We start from the raw sequence: 22,193 nt of genomic DNA, 5'->3' as shown, positions 1-22,193 counted from the left end.
TTACTGGGGTAAACGTCTTGGGCAGGCATCTCAGCGATAGAGAGCCTGCTGAAGCCGGTGCAGAGCGCCTCAACGTCGTAGTCCTCGCGGAAGTAGCGTGGGCCGTCGTTGAGGCGAAGGTCGCTGAAGAGAACGCTGAGGTTCTCCATAGCAGCGACGACGACGCTAGGGAGCGCCTCGTCATCAGAATCTTCGTCCGAATCCGCATGGCGGACGGGGACGTCGATCATCATGGGCGTCGCCTCGTCGCAAGCGAGCTCCACGGGCATGCAAACTGATCCGGACGCGATGCATCCGGTGGTGTAGGTGTGGGGCCCCGACGAGCGCGTAAAGCCAGCCGATGTCGCGATCGGCCCCACAGTGGGCGCCAAATGTCGGTGAATACTCACAACATATGCCATAGGTAGGCTAAAGTCAGTGAGAACCGAAGGGATGGAGATGGGCGCTGGGAACGAGGTTGGTACACGCATGGGACGCACGATGTAACCAGGTTCAGGGCTCTCCGTAGAGATAATACCCCTAATCCTGCCGGTGTGTTTGATGTATGGGAACAGAGTACAATGTCGCTCCTGGAGCTGTGTTGGGAGGAGGAAGAGGGGAGCAGCCGGCTCGTCTCTACCTCTCTCTCTCTGTGGGTTGGTGAGTCTGTAGTGTAGAATGACTGGTGAATGATCGGCCCCCTTGCATGGGGGGCGGCCGGGGGGTTTTATAGACGAACCCACTGGCCTACAATATGGATAAAGGGTACAAGCGTGGGACCCGGCTGGCTGCTTCGCTGGCTGGCCAGGGGCCCACAAGGGTCTTGTCTTGTCGATGAGGGGCCCACCGGCTGCATGGTCTCGATTGCCTATGGGACCCGCCGGCTGGCCAATGGGACTCTCGCGTAAGGCTGACGCTGAGCACGCGATGTACGTCAGGCGTTGCCCCGTGATATTCTTCATGGGCAGGTAGTACGACCGCCTCCACCGTTCCCCACGCCGAGTGCAGTAATGGAGTGGGAGTGTGATGGTCCGACACTATGCTAGGTGATGGATCAGAGTCGGGGTAGGTCAGTGGCGTGGCCGCCGACGCTCGTACTTGTCGGGCGCCCTGATCCTGTACCTTTGCTGACGCGTAGCTACCTTTAATCGTGAGGTCTCTTTCGGACCTACGATCTGATGTGACTTGTGATCCTCGGTCGGCTAGCCTGCTTGGTCAGCCGGCTCGAGGGTGGCCGCCTCCTCCTTAGTCCGGCTGGCGGGACCAGGCCGGCTCCGAAGGGGAGGCCGCCTGGATTCTAGCCGGCAGGGGTTGCTTGGTCGGCCAGAAAGGTGGCCGCCTCGTCTTCCAGCCGGCAGGTGATGCCTAGCCGGTCTGAAGACTTGGGCCTTGGGAATCTCCATACATTCATGTCTATTGGGCCGGAAATGAAGGAACATGCTTGATGAGCCTACCCCTGGTTATCCCCCCGACAATTTGAAAGCTTGGTTCACTCCCGCCCTTTGTGCCATCGAACAGTGCATTTAATAATGCTATTTGTCATATTTTGATCGACGAATCTGTTTGAATATATTACACAGGATTGATGTGATCATCAGATCATTGCAATCTACCCCAGGGTGAGTTTATCCTTTTGGCTTCAGAAATAGTTCTTATTTGGCTTCATGTATAACATGATTTTTCACTATCTAATATTCGTTCTGTCCAACACGAGTACAGGAGAAAGAAGTGCTACTGCTACATTACTGCTGCTTGCCAAGGGAAAAGAGAATTCCATTGTAAAATGATATGCTAGGTATTGAGGGTATTGAGGGCTAGACTATACACGGCAAGGCATAATTTGTTATGGTGAAATCAAAGCTTTAGTGTTTGGGTCATTGGGTATCATCTTTGTTAACTTATTATTAAGCATATCAACTTTGTAATTTGTCCCATATGAATGATTGAGAAAAACTCTGCTATTTACAACATCATGACTCACTTATTGTCATGTCTAAATATTTGAATTTTATGTTGATGTTTTGATCGTGGATGCCAAAACATCACGGTTTTTCCGATAGAGTGAGTTCCATTATAAAATGAAGCTCCTTCCATCAATTAGAGAGTCTTCATTAATTTGATTCTTTTTCTATTTTGTAGACACATATTGGTTATTTGGATGATTTCGTTTAAAGATTTGTAGAGATTAATGAGGATTCGGGCGGCGGGGAGGGGACTGGTGATAGGAAACATGGGTCCAATAATAAGAAATAAAAGAGCATGGTGAGTTGTTCTCCCTTTTCTGTCTCTGGTCTGCATCATGCTTCTAGCATCTTTCAGGCAGGTAGATGTTTCCAAGATTAAGAGAGAAAAGGTTCTTGCATGTATATACTTTTAGATGACACATGACCATAAGTCTTTCCTATGAAAATCATGTGGCCTTGCGACACCCCAACCCTTTTCTTCCGAAAAAATTTCTGGCACTTTAGGCATTAGCACAGGTCTTGTGGCCTTGATTTATGAAAATCATGCGGCCTTGTGTGGCTCCCTATAATACAGGTCTTGACTCTACAGAATGGCCTATACATTGTGTGTGTATGTGTGTGTGTGTGTGTGTTTGAACTGTCAATGCTTCTATGTAGGAAGTCTAATAGGGTGGGTTTCCATTTCTTTTGCCTTCCAGATCAGCACAATTGAGCCGGAATACGTGTAAGCTCTGTTCTGATGAGGAAGCTGACTGTGTTCGTCATCAGTTTATCACCATCAGCTGGATCTTTGAAGCCATCCAACGCTCAACTTTAGTGACTGGTGTAGCGATCCATGATTTAATCCTAAACTACTATTAAACTCACAAGAGGGGACATTTTAATAACAAAAGAACTCTAACAATGTTTTTTGATATACTGCATATATATGTATGTATGTTGTTTTAGCAGTTCCTATTTTTTAACTATTGTGTACCAGAAAATTAAATTGGATATGTCTGCATAAGTATGATGTATTAAAAAATGTTTTGAGAGGGATTTGTTCATTTTCAAAAGTAAGTTGGATGAGCTTAAAGCACGTACGTATTAATTCACAAGTACAAGTTAAATATGCTTTTAAATATTTAAATACATGTATTTTTTTAGGGTACATCATCTTTTATTTCTAGACGGCGATACTGAATATGCTCATTTATATGGTTACAGTACAAGTTAAACCATCCCAACTCCATAGCAATACTACTCCAAACAGAGCTGGAATGATTATTTTGTTTGATGGATTTTAGAAATTCGGCAGGTTGAGCATTTTTCTGTGATTTCCTTGACAAATCAAATATTAGAGTAAACTTGACTTGGCCACATATTTTGGTTTCTGAACTTGGTAGATCAAATCACCCAGGAAATTAAGCTACGTGTGTGCAAACTAGGTGGACAAGCACACAAGCAAACTGTATAGCAAAAAAGCTCTCTCTTTCTCTAAGTACAGGCAGCCCACGAGCAGCAGGAAGCAGAGCAATGGCGAGCAGCCAACAAACAGTATAAGCAGCAACAAAGCTAAGCTGTTTGTGGCGAGGCCGGACGGCACCAATGGCAGTCAGTCAGCGTGGAGGAAGGAAGAAGTAGGAGAGACCCGCAGCTTCGAACCCGTCACCGTCCTGGAGAGCTCACGGGATTCTGATATTGGACGGCACCAATATCAGAACTCACGACGGCATCTGCATCTGCATCTTGGACGTCGAACCGACCCGAGGGCTGGTGGATCCCGCCCGTTCCTACCGCTGGAATTGCGGCAAACCCTATTCGGCGCCGGTTAAGAGCATTTTTCCTAATTGGCGCCCGTGTTAGTTGGGCTGGCCCCATTTATCTATTTATTTTGTAAGGGTTTTTCTTCGGTTTCCAAAAACGTAAAAGAATTGGGTGATAGAGCTAACCACCACATCACACAATGTGTACTCATATTGTTTATCTTTGTCACACTTTTATTAGTTGCAAATTTTCTATTCATTTTCCCTTTTTCTTCTTTATTCTTCCTAGTTTGACGAACTTTTTTATCAAATTGATTAACATTTTTCTAAAAGTTGATAAATTATTGATAAAAAATTTGATGCACTTTTTTCAAATTTAATGGATTTTTAAACATTTGGGGAACTTCTTTTAAATTCAATGAATTGTTTTTCAAATTTTATGAACTATTTTTAGATTTTATTAAAAAAATAAAATTTGATCCAGATTTTAGAAAATTCATTAACCTTTTTTTCTAATTCAATGAACTTTTTTTTCAAATTTGGCAACCTATTATTACATTTTATCAATTTATTTAAAATTTTATGTACATTTTTTGAAAATCCATTAACCTTATTTTTCACATTCGATGAACGTTTTTGAAATTTGCTGAGCTTTTTTCAAATTTGACAAACCTTTCTCAAATGTGATGAACGCTTTTCAAATTTGGTGATTTTTTGTTCAAAATAATTTTTAAATCAAAGTGTTGTTTTGAATTCATGAATATTTTTGAAAACCACAATCATTTTTAAAATTAGAAAGATATTTCAAATGTTTTGAATTTTTTTTTGTTTTTTGATTCACATAAATGTTTTAAAGTTCTAAACTTTTTTTCAAAAGAAAAAAAGTATGTTAATAAGATCTCACCAAAAATAAAAAGGTTGACCAGAAAAAACCAATAAAACATATAATTCTTGTGTACCATAGCCTCGCTATCGTTGCTAGGTCGACCAAGTTAGCAACGACGTGGGGCGATAGGGTGCACGATTGATGCACTTCCAACACATACTTTATTTGTGTAAAAAAACTAGGGACTCTTGTTGCTTCATGCTCCACTCCGTTCGTGTGTTGTCGTGCTGCCCGACGTTGACCCGGCATGTAATCATGCATCTGTGCGGTCGATCCAAAAATGAGTTACAGCGAAGAAATGACGGCCCTAGGCGCGAAGGGGGGAGGGGGCAAAATCTAGGCCCCAAGCGCGAAGGGGGGAGGGGGCAAAATCCTTTATACTCCCTCTCGAAACAGGATTTCGCCCCGCTTTATAGATAAAGCACAACGCCCAGAATCCAACCAACATGTCCGAACAAAGAAATAAAAAAGAGAGTCCGCTGGGGCAACAGCACAGTCCAGCCCAATAAAAGAGAAGAAACAAAAAATGCCCGCACGGGGACAAGCTAGGCAGCAAGCAAGAAAGAGGAGAGCCGTCGGGCGGCCGCCATCAACGGATCCTGGTAGTGCTGAAGCCGGCCCCGGTCCCGGGTCCTAACGAGCGGATGCCAATGCTGCAAGAAGGCAAGGAATTTGAAGAACGAGTCAGATGCTCGCCGCTGAAACACCTTCTCAATCACCATTTTATTGCGAGTAGTCCAGAGGGTCCACATCATAGCCGCGAAGACCATCCAAAACAGTCGGCGTTTATGGCCGACCTGGGTGGCCCGCACCTGCAGAAAATCTGCAAGGTCAGAGGCCTCCCACTCCGGTCCCAGAGCCTCGCGTACAAAGCACCATAGTGCGTGTGCCGCAACGCATGAGAACAGAATGTGAGAACCATTCTCCGGGACATGGCAGAGGGGACATATGCCGTTACCCGGACCATGGCGTTTCAGCACCTCGGCCCTTGAAGGTAAACGGTCTCGGAGAAGCTGCCAAACAAAAATCTTGATCTTCAAGGGCAGCGGGGTCTTCCAGAGTGGGGATAACCACGGGAGGACCGGCATCCTGCACAGCGCCAGGTAGGCCGAACTAACAGAGAATTCTCCCGAGGGAGAAAGACTCCAAGAGACACTATCACTAACCGCCGAGGCCGAGAGGGGAATCACCGCCAAGAGTAATTCCCAGTCCTGGACCTCAACTGGGCCAAGGGGACGACGGAATGCAACATGCCATCCGTCTTCCAGAGCAGATGTAGAAATAAGGACGGCAGGGTCGGCGCAGATAGCAAAGAGCCTCGGGAAACGGAATCATAGAGGCTCTCCCTCCAACTAGGGATCTAACCAAAACTGGGTCCCACACCCGTCGCCCACCGAGATCCGCAACTCCAACCTAATCTCCTGCTTAATGCTCTGGATAGACTTTCAGAAAAGTGAACCATTCGCGAGTGAGCATGCCAAGAGGGGTCTGCCTCGAAGGTACTTGGCCTCAATCAATTAAAGCCACAAACCCCCATCTCCCTGCAGAATTCGCCAAACCCATCGGAACATCACGGCCACGTTCATGCGGCGGGACGCAGGAATGCCTAGGCCCCCTCGGTCTTTTGGCACGCAGATGTCAGCCCATTTCACCATGTGATACTTGGGCCTACCATCCCCTGCCTGTCAAAAGAATCTAGTCAGTTCCTTGTCGAAGGCGCTGTGCACACCTTCGGGCAGGATATACATCCCCATCATATATATTAGTTGCAAATTTTCTCATTCATTTTCCCTTTTTCTTCTTTATTCTTCCTAGTTCGGTGAACATTTTTATCAAATTGATTAACCTTTTTCTAAAAGTTGATAAATTATTGATAAAAACTTTATGTACTTTTTTCAAATCTGATGGATTTTTAAAAATTTGGGGAACTTCTTTTAAATTCAATGAATTGTTTTCCAAATTTTATGAACTATTTTTAGATATTATAAAAAATACAAATTTGATCAAGATTTTAGAAAATTCATTAACCTTTTTTTAATTCAATTAACTTTTTTCAAATTTGGCAACCTATTATTACATTTTATTAATTTATTTAAAATTTTATGTACATTTTTTGAAAATCCATCAACCATTTTTTCATATTCGATGAACGTTTTTGAAATTTGCTGAGCTTTTTTTCAAATTTGACGAACCTTTCTCAAATGTGATGAACGCTTTTCAAATTTGGTGATTTTCTTTTCAAAATCTTTGAACTTTCTTGTTTAAATCTATGAACTTTTTTGAGAGCTCATGGCCACACCAAGACAAGCTCCACTCCCCGGAAGCAGAATTGAGAGCTCACGGGATTGCCTACCCATCCCATAACGCACGGCGTGGCCGCTGCTCCACTCGCTGACGTCGTTGATGCCGCTTCACCCCGGAGATAGAGCTCGCGCCACCGTCGCTCCACTCAGTCGTTGTGCCGCCGGTTGTGCAATTTGGGCCTGCCTAGAGCTAAGCTAGGGTTAACAAAATTCACCATGTTTGTTATTGGGCCTGAGTACACCAGCTGCAAAGCCCGTCACCCAAAGGATATTATTTATTCGGTATAAATCAAACTGAAATTAAATTTTTTGACTAACAACAATGGAGCTGAATTTTGTGAGGGCGCCAAGCACAACTTGACTGGTTTTTCAATCACAAAATACATATTCTAATTCGAGTTTAAAAAAGTCGCCATTGTATTTATATAAACTCATGGCTGATCTTCACTTTGTTTTACTGATAGGTCAAGATACTTTATGTCCGCCTCTCCTCCCACACCATTCTTCTTCCTCGTTCACACTATCGTCGCGCACATGTGTCTCTGTCCATCCTATTCGACATGTAACGCGTCGAGGGACGACCAATCGCGTATACAAGCGCTCACGCGAACTATGTGGGCCAATCCATTTGCGACTCTTGTCTGTGTTTTTGTTCCCATCAATTTTGGATCAAACTTTTCTATTTTACGTTGTTTCTTTTTGCTGTTTTTATGGGTGTTTTCCCTCTTCTTTTATTTTTTCATATATATTTCTATGGTTGTTTTATATTTTATTGCGGTTTCTTTTTACATATGAAATAAGAAAAAAAATACGAATAGCGTGACCCTATATATTTCATTTTAAAGTTTGTGTGTTCTTTCTAATTCTTGATTATTTTTTGCAATCCAAGATTTTTTTTTAAATCAAAGTGTTGTTTTGAATTCATGAATATTTTTGAAAACCACAAACATTTTCCAAATTAGAAAGATATTTCAAATTTTTTGATTTTTTTTGTGTTTTTTGATTCACATAAATGTTTAAAAATTCTAAAGCTTGTTTCAAAATAAAAAAAAGTATGTTAATAGGATCTCACCAAAAATAAAAAGGTTGACCAGAAAAAACCAATAAAACATATAATTCTTGTGTACCATAGCCTCGCTATCGCTGCTAGGTCGACCAAGTTAGCAACAGCGTGGGGCGATAGGGTGCACGATTGATGCACTTCCAACAGATACTTTATTTGTGTAAAAAAAACTAGGGACTCTTGTTGCTTCATCCTCCACTCCTTTCGTGTGTTGTCGTGTTGCCCGACGTTGACCCGGCATGTAATCATGCATCTGTGCGGTCGATCCAAAAATGGATGACAACGAAGAGATGAGGGCGGTGCAGCATCATGCACGTGTGCGACAACAGCGCAGACAATGGGAAATCTAGGCCCGCGCGCGAGGGGGGGCAAAATCATTTATCTTTCCCTAATAATAAAGCAGTTACTGCTTCTGTCATCCGTCCTGGAGGTTTTGCAAAAAAGCCCCTGACATTTTATGTATTCAATCCGCACTTTCTTTTTAAGTGAAAAAGGAAAAACGGTTCGTTTAATTTGGTATATATAAAGTGTCACCTCTATTTCAACACAGTCATGGACCTAGCCCAGTGGCCGACGCACCGACGCCTTGCTGCAACACTAGGAGGAGACCTGAGTTCGACTTCGGCACCACCCTGTTTTTCCTATTGCTTCATTTTTTGTGTAAATTCAAATGTTTTTAAACACATTCATATCTTCTAAATCCTAACTCCAAATTTAACATGTTATATATGAAAATTGCTCAGAAAAAAGTGAAGATTTCAAATACGCTATTATTTTGCATGTTACTTTCAACAATAAAGCTTATTGTGCAATATTAATTAATACCTTCTCTATATTGGTTATTTTGGAAATGCCTATTACACATGTTTCATGTCCCATTTAATTTGAGTAGATATAACAGTTTAATGTTGTCACAAAAGATAGAGTTGACACTATAGCGGATGTTGATTCCTACTAGCTACCATATGCTAAAGGTTACAATATGTACATAGTCATCCTATTTTTCATCGTGCACAATAACCAATCAATATACGATGGTGTATACTAAATTGTTGATACAAGGTTTATGTAAACAAGTGAATTAATGTTGACCTTCATATTTATTTAAATCGTGTCCATAAAGATTTTTAAAAACACATTGAGTACACTAAAAAAAACTATGCAGTCATTACATTTTTATGTAACACTATTTATCATGTTGTTTGTTGTTAAAGGATTTACAAATATCGTCCAATATGTATAAAGAGATGATTTTTTTTTCGTTGCAATGCACGTGCATGTTTGCTAGTACTCCTCATGTATCTAATAATTATAGTTAGAAAAAACTAAGGAGAACGCTACGCGTCCGCCGAATGATTTTTAAAAATTATCCGTCACCTAGCTAGCCATCGGATGCCGATCTAACGCCCCGCATCCCCGCCGCATGGTCAGTAGTTATTTCCTAAAACGACGCTCGAGTTGCGGAAACTTTCGCTTTGTTGCAAGAAATAAACTTTGGATCCGTTAATTCCTGAAACAACGGTCAAGTTTCAGAAACAATTTGCTTGTTGCAGTTTTTTTTTCTTCGTCTTTCTGTAACATAGGTATTTTTACGAAAGAATTTTCTGCAACAATGGTCGAGTTTCAGGAATTTTTGCAACAAAGGTCAAGTTGCGGAATTTTTTTTCGTCTCTCCCTTCTCCGATCTGACGCCGTCGCTGCCCCACCAACGGGCCGCAGCACACCCCCCGGCCCCCGCCCGCCCGCCCGCCACACTCGCGGCAGGGCCGCGCGGCCGCAACCATGCCCCAGCTCGCCCAAGGTGTTCTCCTCCTCGGCGGCCGCAGCCTCCTGACGCTCCGCCCCTGCAGGAAATCCATGGCCTCCCCACGCGTCGGAGGGGACGCAGCAGGCCGGCGGCGGAGGGGAGGCCCAGCCTGTGGCGAGCACGGGAGCGCGTGGGCATATGGCGGCGACCTGCTGGCTCGTATGAGCAGTGGCGTTGCGGGAGCTTGAGGTGGTGGTGGCCATGGCATGCTGCAGGAGCTGGGGAAAGGAGCTAATTGAGAAGGAGATAAGAAGGATTTAGCGGTGCGAGGGACACGCGCCGCGTGATGAAGACGACGGACGCCCAGTGTTCGATCAGCCGGATGAAAGGAATACTTTTCCAAAAACTAAACTAGTTTTTCTCAATTATAATTATTTAGATACGGAGGAGGTACATTGTAGCAATTGGTACAGTATACAAATCCGTTGGACGGTGGTGCATCCGATGCTGCAACCACAAGGCAGAGTTGCAATCGTTGTTGGCCGGGGCTCCATGTCATGGTGTGCGGTCTGCGCTCATTCATAACAGGGTCAGCAAGCAGCCATGGCCAAGCACGTCCGTCCGTCCGTTGACAACGTTAACGGGTGTTGCTGAACCGGGACGGTGCGTCGATGGAGATGGAGATAGATTGCAAAGGCTGCGTCGGGGAAGAAAGGGAAACGTCGATAACTAAATATGGACGGCACCTGGCACAGTTTGGCAGACCAACATCAATATTGCTAGACATACAAAAACTTACAAAGGTTTACTTAACCTTCCAAACTAACTCTTCTCTCTCCCCTGATTTTCAGTGAAGGTGGGGCCCCTCATTTCTCAATTACCAATCACAATCTTACATCAGTTTGTACGTAAAATCTTTACGTAACGAACATATATAACCTATGATTGAGCCGGTCGGGTCGGTCGTGCCTAGCGCAACGCATCGCCGTTGGCTCTAGGGCTGTCAGCTCACACCATAATACATGAACAAATAATAGAAAAAGAAAGTTCCTTGAATTGCCGTAGCCCTAGCAGCAGAACAGCCGCGCCGCCATCCGTCAGTTCCTGTTCCCCGCCGCGCCGCCGTCCTCCGTCCGCCATGAACAACCTGCTAACCGTAAGTTGCTCCTTCTCAACCCTCCTCTTCATCTCATAACCCTCCCCTCCCCTCCTTCAATTGCTTCCCATTCAAAACCCTCTTTTCGCATGCTATAAGCTTCCCAACTCCCTCCTACCGAAGCAACCCTTCAGTTTGCGCTTATTAGCAAACCCTGGACTCAAAAAAATGCCATGGACTCTTGGCTTAGGTTCGTTCGTTCAAAACAACCATCACATTACTAGATGATTGTAACGACCCGCTGATCCAGAGGATCGATACAAGGAAGGGGGGGGAAGGGGGATGAGATCTGAGTTCAGTTTATTTCTTGCGAAGGAAGAGGGTGAGATACAGAGAGGGGTAGGTGAGAAGCAGAGAGGAGAAGGTGAGAAATCAGAGTCTCATACAACACGCCTGTCTCTCCTCTGTATACACCCATGCTAATTATACGCACACACACCTGACGAATGGACCCCCAAGATGATGATGATGATGATGATCACATTACTTATTTCAACACTCAAATTAGCTAGCTGCTGGTTGGGAATCTCATCTCTCTTCTTCGGTGCCGCTGCCGCATCGCTTGAGACAATTAATCTTCTTTCTTTTGGCATTACATACATATACACATATCCTTCTTGCCGAGTAAATTGCAAAAAAACATCATTTTGAGGGCTAGGTTATCTTTTTTGACGCGCGAGGGCTAGGTTATCAAAAACACTACGTTACATTTTTCTAACAGAAACCACCATGTCTAGCATAATTTTTTGGCAAATAACACTGATCGACGGATTAGAGCGGTTTGAGCACATTTATGACGCCCCCATTCGTCAGGAGCTTTGACTAGTAAAAATGCCACATGCACAAGAGGAGGCCCGGCGGACGGGACCTTGTGCAGAGTGTCGTGTATGAGGGACAGCGGCTCGGGCGTCGCAGTCGTGTCCCACCCCACGGCCGTCCATGACAGCTCCAGCGAAGAGGGTCGGCGATGAGCTCCGTGAGGAACACCGAAGCGTGCGCCACAATGGTGGAGTTCGTCGGTGTAGGCCCTGCTCATGGCTCAGTGGACTTGCCAGGACTCCGGCGATGGTTGCAGCAAGCACATGTTTTCATGTGAGCGCATACAAACTGTTCGACGTAATGCACAACAAGGGGGGAGAGGAGAAAGAGTGTACCGGTCAACACTCCTATGTGGCATTTTCCTGCCAAGTCAGCTCCTGACTAGTGAGCCCCACATGTCATAAACACGCTCAAACAAGGCTAATTTGTCGATCAGTGTTATTTGCCAAAAGACTATGCTAGACATGATGATTCCTGTCAAAAAATGTAACGTAGTGTTTTCTGATAACCTAGCCCCCAAAATGGCGGTTTCTTGCAATATACTCCTTCCTGCCTCATGGTTTGGTCACTGTCAACTACTCTTACAAATGATTACAAAACTCTTTGATTCTCAAAGTCTCAAATGTTCTGGCAGTTTAATACTACCTATTACCTGCTACCAACATCCATAATAAATAAGCAGATTAATAATGCTCTTTATTAGGCAGCTATCCTATTAGGCCTCTTCCAATGCAAAGATGCTAAGCACATTTAAAAGTTTAGCAACTAAAGCCTTCAATGCATTGGTGTTTAACATGTTGTTAAGCATCCTTCATTTAATGATTTTGGAACTAAAGTTGTTCATGCATTGACGGGATTTTTTCATTGAAGTGTTTTGCCTAGGTTCACGCACTTAACATTGTATCTTCTTGAGGTTACCACACTCATCTTTTTTCTATTAATTAACTTGCCATATCAGATTTTTTGGTGGAGCACATGTACAAGGTGGGGCATTGGGAAGGGTCTTACTACTTTTAGCTGATTATTAAACTAGTGTAGCACAATTGGCTAGCCTAGCCTTGGTGCTGGTTAAATGTCAGAAAGTATCGAAGAAGAATTCATAACAATAAAGCCTAGCCTTGGTGCTGGTTACATACATCTTGTTCAAAACATTCCAATTTTGCAGGACTCCTTTGAGCTTCCGCGCCTGGATTCCTCGAGAGATGGGGAGGATCTTGAAATGGGGATGCATCGGCCGGATGCCTCCGACAATGTACAAGGCTTCTTGAAGAAGGTGCTCTTCTCTTGTGCTTACCTAGCTAGGAAACTCTCTCTACAAGTCTCTCATGTTATTTCTCCATTAGTGACGACATTATTATGCTTTTTTGACGAGTACATTATTATGCTTTCATACATACGCACGTTGATGGCATCAACAGCCTGATAGCTAAGCTCACCAGTCTCTTGACCAAGCTCCAGGTCCAACCTTTTCTTCTAGTTTCCTTTATTCTGCTTCTTATGTTATGCTCACGTCCCATACTGATTCTCATAGTAATCTTGTGTGCCTTTGCTTGCAGTCTGCCAATGAGGAATCCAAAGCAGTTACAAAAGCAAGCGCCATGAAAGGTGACAACTTCAAACCTTATCTAAATGAGTTTGCTTTACTTATAGCCACGGAAAACTTGTACTTTTTTGTATGTACGTAGCAATTAAGCAGCGAATGGAAAAGGACATTGATGAAGTGGGCAAAATTGCTCGTAGGGCGAAAACAGAACTCGATGAACTGGAAAAGGATGTATGCTATTCTTCTTTCCTAGCTTATCTGTATCCGCATCTGCGTGCACTAAAAGATGGACATGCTGCTTATGCTTTGCTGCTCGCCCCTGTGCTATGCCACAGAACTTATCTAACAGACAAAAACCTGGATGCGAGAAGGACTCTGTGGTAGATCGATCAAGGGAACAGACTACTGGGTAAATTAAATTTACTGTCAATTTGTGTTTCCAATCTCTTTTTGCCTGCATGAGTTAGCAGGCGAAAATGAATTTATCCTTACTCACTGTGCTTACTGATTGATCTCTACAGAGGAGTTAAAAACAAGTTGAAGAAACGGATGGACGATTTTCAGGTATTGTTTTCCTCTAACTTGAATGTCCAAATTAACATATATGTGATGATTTTCCTCTTCTGTCTGTGAATAAATAAATGTTCCCTCTAATGGCTAATAGTAATCTTTAGATACACACACAAAAAAGTTAAAACCAGTCCATACTTCTATTTACTACTTGGGCTATTTGATTTTATATGCCCTCATAAAGCATCAGGGAGAAACTACTCTGCTTTCCCATGCTACGAGCCATCCAAGCATCCAACTATATGAATTCTCAACATGCAGCTCTTCATAAGCGGTGGAAGTGGCTTAGTTGATGCTTATATGTTCTAAAAAGTAAAACAAATATACTACTGAACTATGTTTTTGCAAATTGTCCTTCTTTCAACCTTGCATACATACTACTGAACTTTGTTGATGCTTATAAGAATGTTTCTTAGCCATTATGGTCTCTCTGAAGATGGAATAATATAATTCCATCTTACATTATTTTGATGCTATAAAATAATATTATTCCATCTCTACGAGCCATCAACCTTACATTATATAATTCCATCTTACATTATGGTCTCCTGATAGCTCTGCATAATTCCATCTTACACAAGGTCCCTTTGATGCATTTTCCCACAAGTGTCCAAGAGTACATTATTACTGATCTCTCTGAAGATGGAATAATATAATGTAATCTTGCAACTATGTGAGTGATACGGTGTTGTTACCCTCTGATGCAGGTACTGAGAGAATCAATCCGACAGGAGTACCGCGAAGTTGTTGAAAGAAGGGTATTTACCGTAACTGGTAATCGCCCTGATGAAGAGGTAAATTTGTGCACTGATTTGCGTTCTTCCTGTTGTTGTTTAAATCTTACAGTGTGCCTCCTTTTTTACTTTGGAACCTGCAGACAATTGACGATTTAATCGAGACAGGGAGAAGCGAGCAGATCTTCAAAGATGCGGTTCAACAGCAGGGAAGAGGCCAGGTATATACGAGTTATAACTTGGTCATTATTTGGACACTTGTGGGAAAATGCATCAAAGTCTCATCAGAATAATTTTCCTTCCATGTTGCAGATATTGGATACTGTTGCTGAGATACAGGAGCGGCATGATGCTGTAAGAGATCTAGAGAGGAAGCTTTTGGAGCTGCAACAGGTTACCTTTCATTTGCATAAGCTCTTACAGAAGAAAAATATACTAGCAAAAGGGCCCGTGCGTTGCAACGGGAGAAAAACAATTATAATCTCCAATGATGCTCATCATGTCTTTAAAGTTTTAAGACATTTCTTGAAATGCATGAACATTTTTTGAATTAGCAAACATTTTTTTCAATAGCACTCAAAAAACAATACACAATTTTTTTTTTCAAAATCATTGAGTTTTATTATTTTCACCAACATTGTTCTCAAAATTATGAACATTTTTCTGAATATGCAAATATTTTTACAAAAATCCCGAGCATTTTTTGAATTCACAAACATTTTATGTTTTCTTCAAAATTTTATTTCAAATTTCTAAGTTTTATAAATTGCAAAAGTTTTTCAAAGTTCTAAGTTATTTAAATTAAAAAATGAAAATAAAAAACGAGACTAAAAACAGAGGCACGAACTGTTTTTAAGATTTTTACATGGACTTTTGTTTAAAATCATTGACTTTTTTATTTTATGGACATTTTCTCAAAATTTAAACATTTTTTTGTATATGGAAACATTTTTCAAAACTCGTGAGTAGTTTTTGAATTCTAAAACAAATATGTTTTTTTGAATATTTTATTTCGAAATTCTCAGTTTCTTAAAATTGAGAAAAGTTATTTGAAGTTCAAAATTATTTAAAGTATAAAAACAAAATGGAACTGAAAAGAAAAATTAAAAACAAACTAAAAAAAAACCCACGCATGGGCCGGCCCAAACAGGTGTGCTGCATCTTTTTCCAATGTCCAGAGCGTAATATAGAAGCCGCCTACATGGGCCGGCCCAGTCCAGAGATTTTCCTGTTTGAAACGGTTTCTATGACTTATAGGTGGCATTGATGGGTAATTTTAGCTAACTTTAGGGGCAATTTGAGTGACGTACGACAGAAGCAATATTTGCTTTATTAGTAGGTAAGATAAGATAAAATATGTGAACAGAAGGCATTTCCTTTGCTGTGTTTTGGCTTGTAGATATTCCTGGATATGACGGTATTGGTTCAGGTTCAAGGAGACACGATCAAAACCGTAGATACACATGTAAGACGATGAGCTTATATTCTAATAAATAGACCTGACCTAGCTAACCGACTTTATAAAGCAAGCAAGCTAACCCCTGTGATGTTGTTTGTTTTTGCAAGGTTTCAAATGTTGACAAGCATATACAGCAAGGCATGGACTCTCTCCAGAAGGCAAAGACACCGCAGAAGAAGTCGAGGAAGTGGATGTGCTACGCCATCATCCTTCTCCTGGTGGTAGTGGCTATCGTCATGCTTGGGGTGATCCAGCCATGGAAGAAGTAACCCTTGAGCCACAACCTGACCTTAACTTATCACGGCGTGGAGCAATATATACATATATACTGTTTTTTCTGTTTGTGCATTCTGTGTAGTTCTGTGACCGATTCACCCTCTTCTATCCATCTATCTATCTATCGCTGCTGTACGGCTGGCTATGTTCACACAACCAAGGCCATATTGTTTGCCCAATATCATATACTGGAGGCTGCTGCTATTCCTTTTTTTTTTTTTGAGAAGTTGAGGCTGCTGCTAAAAAGCTGTACTTGTGGTGGGTAATTGGTTGTTCTTGCCAATTTCTCAATTCAAGTTCTCGTGAGTTTTTTAGACAGGTACCGGGTTATATATCCTATCATCATTTTGGTAGAAAAAATAACTATGTTCTTGAAAAAAAAATCACTACAACCGATGTATACTAGAAGTAAATTTTTAGGTGATTAACATTCTATTTTGTCCGATATGTAGACCATGTGCCTGTTTTTTTAGGGGAAAGATGTGTACCCGTTGAAAAAGCACGGTCATTGTAGCATGGTATATTTTTTTGTTACAAAAGGAGGAAGACCTCCGGCCTCAGCATCTGACCGATGCATGCAGCCATTTTATTAATTATTCACAAAAGACCTTACAAAGTACTAATACACCAGTAAGACTGAAGCCACCGTCTAGGCAACATATGTCGCTACTTCTATACAGTTGATGAAGGGATGCTGATAGTCTCGGCCTAATACCAAACAGACCTCGCAGCCAAACCTAACATCTAAGACCTCATGCCCCAACCAAGCCACCTGTCAGGTATGGGGCACCCACCGGTCCGTCGCACACTGAGAGGTCACCGCCGCCAACTGTCACCAATCCATCTTCAGAATTGTACTGACGCATCCACCTTGCCCGGTCTAGCTGTCGTCGACGCCACCATGGTATATAGAGATTACTGTAGAAGCACAACCATTGTGGTGCCTAAAAAAGCAGTTCGTCTTTTTTCCGTGCTTGGTAGCATGTGTATCTCTTCTGTACAAGCGCAACCACTACCCTACCAAGCGTGGTGCATAAAAAAGACAATATTTTGCTACTTCTGGTGGTGCATCTCCTACTTCGTGTTGTTTCTAAGGTGAAAGACCTTGGGCCGACATTCTTACGTACCATGTTCCAGTTTGAAAGGATGAATGGAATTGTGAAGGGTTACGTTCGTAACAGGGCACGTCCGGATGGAAGCATCGTCCAGATCTATCTGACCGAAGAGTCTATATCATTCTGAAATAATTATATAGATGATAATCAATCTCTTGGTTTGCCCACGAGGAAGCATGCTGATAGGATCGAAGGAGTAGGTCACTCATAGTCGAAGCATGATTTAAATGTGGATATACAAAACCGCCGAAACGACTTCAACAGAGCACACACAGTGGTGTCACAGCAAGCAGATATAATCACTCCTTGACAGCAGACTCACAAGGACACCTTAAAGAAAGAGCATGCAATGGCAGGGGAGGCAGAGGACCGAAGTCCATATCATTAGAGAACACAACTTCAAATTTACAGCTTGGTTAAAAGAGCGACTTCGGGAGAAACCCCCACCAACGAGTATTGCCAATGCAAATCTCAGTTATGCATTAGCAGTAGGCCCCGCATGCATTGTCGCCACTTACCAATCATATGATATCAATCAGTGACGATTCCACTAGGGGGACTTCAATAGGCTTAAGCCTACCCTCGAAAAAATAATATTTCAGTTGAACATACTATTTAACAATTATACTAAGGTGTTTAACATGTAAATTGCAATGCATTTGCTAATTAGACTTAGAAACTTTATGTTTTGAGTCTACCCTTCAGTTTTGTGCTAGATTCGCCACTGATATCAATGGATACACATTATATACTGGGGCAAAAGGCAAAAACTCTAATTACCAGAACTCAGGCATCACCATAATTGCCTTCATCGAGAATGAAAATAACAAATACTAGGGAAGGATTGAAGAGATATGAGAACTTTAGTACACCGAAGATCACATGGTGCCACTGTTCCAGGTCAGATGGGCGAAGAATGTCGAGAAGAAAGAACGTGGTGTCGTTACCATGTTTCTTCCCGAAGCACAACCTGCTGGTTCAAAGGGTGTCAAGGGAATTACCGCCAAATATGTATTCGCTAAGGACGTGTCACAATGCTTCTACATAACTGACCCGGCAAAGCCCGGTCATGTTATCGTCAGGAGATCCAAGGGATGTATCGTTGGGATGGACGGAGTGGCCAACGAGGATGACTATGATTAGTTTGGAGTGGACCCAAAAGAAGAAGAGAACTATGATGATGATGAAAATTACATCACCAGAAGGAGCAGGACTACCTTGCCTGAGAGAGGACGTCCCTTCCTACGAAAGAGTCATAACGCGGGCCAGAAGTATTCAAGCAAGATTAAAAATACCCAAACCATCATTGAGAGGATTGTCAAACGACGTCGTACTACATGATTTGTGTACTTCATTATTCGTGTTGTACTTTTGTGTGCTTTTCATATTGTGTCATACTTCACACATTAATTTATGTACTTCATTTCTGTGTACCTCCTAAATTGCATTACTATATACTTCGATATGCACTTCTTATGTAATATGCGTTTTCACACGCCATTTGTCAATTAGAGCAGCCCTAGAAACACAACACCAATTACTTCTGGTGTTGACCACATCATTGGCGCCAGGACTAACAACCAACCGGCACTTGAGCTACCCCGTGTTGTGAGAACCACTCATTTTCTCCTTCTCCATCCGCCGCCATACACTGTTCTCCATCGTTCCCCGCCCAGCCACGCACCCACCCTGCGCCAGTTGTTCCCCTGGACCACCCACTCATCGAAGAGCCTCTCCCTTCGCCATCTTGTCCGGCCACTCTCTCCCTCTATCGGCCTGTCCAGCTGGCCCGTCCGCCCGGCGCCCCCACCCCCCTCGTGCCCTCTCGATCTGGAGGGTAGAAAACTTCCTCTAATCAATTGATGAAATGTGTTGTATATATGTTGCATCGTCTCTTCTTGTGAGTTGTCTCGCGCTACGTTTCTTTATGCAGGGAATTTCGAGAGAGTTGCCAAAGTTTTGGAGAAACGTGGATTCAATTCTGTTTCATCAAATTTTTGGCACTCGGTATGTCCATTATTGTCAACATTCATGTCAATTTTTTTTTTCATATTTTGGTAGATTACACATATTTTGGTTGTGCTAATTGGAAAGGATTGGCCAAAACTTATGGATGCACGATATCTGCCACTAGTCCATACCTTAAACAAAGGCAACATTTGTAGAAAATGCATGGTAAGAGTTTCCACTATAGCATGGCTTTCACATATATGTAGTCTCTTAAACAAGTCAAGTGTGAGTTACTACATTGCTTATTGTTGGAAATATGCCCTAGAGGCAATAATAAAGTGGTTATTATTATATTTTCTTGTTCATGATAATCGTTTATTATCCATGCTAGAATTGTATTGATTGGAAACTCGAATACATGTGTGGATACATAGACAACACACTGTCCCTAGTGAGCCTCTAAAGGACTAGCTCATTGATCATAGATGGTCAAGGTTTCCTGGCAATAGACATGAGTTGTCATTTGATAATGGGATCACATCATTAGAAAAATGATGTGATGGACAAGACCCAAACTATGAATGTGGCATATGATCTTGTCTGTTTATTGATATTATTTTCTGCATGTCAAGTATCAATTCTTATGACCATGAGATCATGCAACTTCCGGACACCGGAGGAATGCCTTGTGTATATAAAATGTCACAATGTAACTGGATGACTATAAAGGTGCTCTATAGGTATATACGAGGGTGTTTGTTGGGTTGGCGTGGATCGAGACTAGGATTTGTCACTCCGTGTGATTGAGAGGTATCTCTAGGGCCCACTCAGTAATACAACATCACCAGAAGCTTGCAAGCAATGTGAATAAGGAGTTAGTCATGGGATCTTGTATTCTGGAACGAGTAAAGAGACTTGCCGGTAATGAGATTGAACTAGGTATGGAGATACCGACGATCGATTCTCGGGCAAATAACATGCCGATGGACAAAGGGAACATCATACGAGATTAACTGAATCCTTGACATAAAGGTTCAACCGATAAAGATCTTCGTAGAATATGTAGGAACCAATATGGACATCTAGGTACCGCTATTGGTTATTGACTGGAGAGTGTCTCGGCCATGTCTGTATAGTTCTCGAACTCGCAGGGTCTGCACACTTAAGGTTCCGTGATGTTTCTATATTATTGAGTTATGTGTGTTGGTGATCGAAGGTTGTTCGGAGTCCCGGATGAGATCCCAGACGTCACGAGGAACTTCGGAATGGTCCGGAGGTAAATATTTATATATAGGAAAGTGGTATTTGGGTTCCGAAAAGGTTTCGGGCATTTCCATAGTGTACCGGGACTGACGAATGGGTTTCGGGGGTCCACCGGTAGTGGCCCACCCTCCCCCCGGGGGGCACATGATCCAAAGAGGTGGCGCACCAGCCCCTGGTGGGCTGGGCAGCCGACCCCATAAGATGCGCCCAAGAGGAAAAAGTGGAGGGTGGGAGGAGTACTTGTTGGAGTAAAACTCCTCCGCATGCCCACCACCTTGTAGGAGGTGGACTCCACCTCCTTGGCCGGCGGCCAAAGGCCCTAGGGGAAACCCTAGGGCACCTCCTCCACCCATTCCTCCTATATATAGTGAAGGTTTTGAGGACAGCCACCACCTGAAAAGCCATGTGCCGCCCTCTCCTATCTAGATCGTCTCCCTCCTCTAGATTAGTTCGGTAAAGCTCGGCGAAGCCCTGCCGGATTAGTTCACCACCACTGCCACCACGTCGTTGTGCTGCCAGAAAACTCATCTACCTCTATGCCCTCGCTTGCTGGATCAAGAAGGCGGAGATCGTCATCGAGCTGTACGTGTGCTGAACGCGGAGGTGTCGTTCGTTCGGCACTGGATCGTGATTGGATCGCATGACGACTTATCATTTGGGTAGAGAAGACGTTCGACTACATCAACCGCGTTTCTTAACGCTTCCCGCTTAGCGATCTACAAGGGTATGTGGATCCGATCTCCCCTCTCGTTGATGCTCATCACCATGGATAGATCTTGTATGTGCGTAGAAAATTTTTTGTTTCCCATGCAACGTTCCTCAACACTTACTATGTTATTATTTTGTTCAAGGACAGAAGCTCCCAAGATGTGTCGTGCCTCCTGTGGTGGATGATCACTAGGGTGACATGACAACTATTTCAAGCGACAAGATCTGTTTCAAAGGTATATACTTGATTGCACCAGATGGACAATTCGAAATAAATGAATGGAGGCAACTACTGAGTGACTGCAGCTTGAAGATACGAGATCGGTGGATCTATGTGCTCCACTATGGAGATGTAGAGGTTTTTCTATTCTTCAAAATTGTTCCTAAAGGAGAAGAGTTTTGTACTAGTAGTTATGATGGTTAATGTATGCATATCTTATGGTGTACGTTTATATATGTGTTGTCATATCTTATTGGAATCAGTGTGGGACGCAAACATCGTTATGTATATACTGATACAAAATTGCGCTGTCGTGGCAACGTTTTTTTTGTTGTGTTTTTGTAATTACTAATGTCGTGCGATAAAGATATAACGTGAGTAATATTGTATATAGTTTCTGACATGGGGAAATCCCGCATGCCATAGATATGTATGATATTGCTGTCGTTGAGATATAGCCCACGCTATAGGTATTCCGAATACTGCTGGCGTCGGTGCCAACGCCAACAGTATTTTTTAACTGTGGCGTCACATTGGTGGCGTCGGGTGTCCAATTTTTGTCACGTCATATCTAAACTTTTCTATACTAGTGACAATTTGGCCAAGCATACGACTGATGTTAATGGCTCATATTTATTCTATAATGAAACTGAAATGGTGCAACATCTTTTTTTGATTGTTATGTGGCAAAAT

The 22,193-nt window shown here is 42.8% G+C and overlaps 1 protein-coding gene across 1 annotated transcript; it reads left to right on the top strand.

Annotated features, from left to right (window-relative positions):
- The first annotated feature begins 10,810 nt into the window (after positions 1-10,810).
- LOC123441173 (syntaxin-132-like) lies at positions 10,811-16,237 on the top strand. The gene is made up of 12 exons (XM_045117676.1): positions 10,811-10,843; positions 12,828-12,935; positions 13,064-13,120; positions 13,219-13,267; positions 13,348-13,436; positions 13,541-13,614; positions 13,727-13,769; positions 14,483-14,569; positions 14,653-14,730; positions 14,822-14,902; positions 15,909-15,974; positions 16,076-16,237. The coding sequence occupies exons 1-12, from the start codon at positions 10,826-10,828 to the stop codon at positions 16,235-16,237; spliced, it is 912 nt and encodes a 303-aa protein (XP_044973611.1). The 5' UTR covers positions 10,811-10,825.
- The last annotated feature ends 5,956 nt before the right edge of the window (positions 16,238-22,193 follow it).

The sequence above is a fragment of the Hordeum vulgare genome, chromosome 3H (genome assembly GCF_904849725.1).
Source record: "Hordeum vulgare subsp. vulgare chromosome 3H, MorexV3_pseudomolecules_assembly, whole genome shotgun sequence".
Lineage (NCBI taxonomy): Eukaryota > Viridiplantae > Streptophyta > Magnoliopsida > Poales > Poaceae > Hordeum > Hordeum vulgare.
The sequence above is the reverse complement of the archived record's forward strand: the minus strand, read 5'-3'. Positions and strand labels throughout refer to the sequence as shown.

Bases quoted from the DNA above. Each gene is read 5' to 3' on its own strand.
- LOC123441173 (XM_045117676.1), top strand. The intron at 13,268-13,347 runs GTGACAACTTCA...GTATGTACGTAG, and splicing joins AAAAGCAAGCGCCATGAAAG to CAATTAAGCAGCGAATGGAA. The intron at 14,570-14,652 runs GTAAATTTGTGC...TGGAACCTGCAG, and splicing joins GTAATCGCCCTGATGAAGAG to ACAATTGACGATTTAATCGA.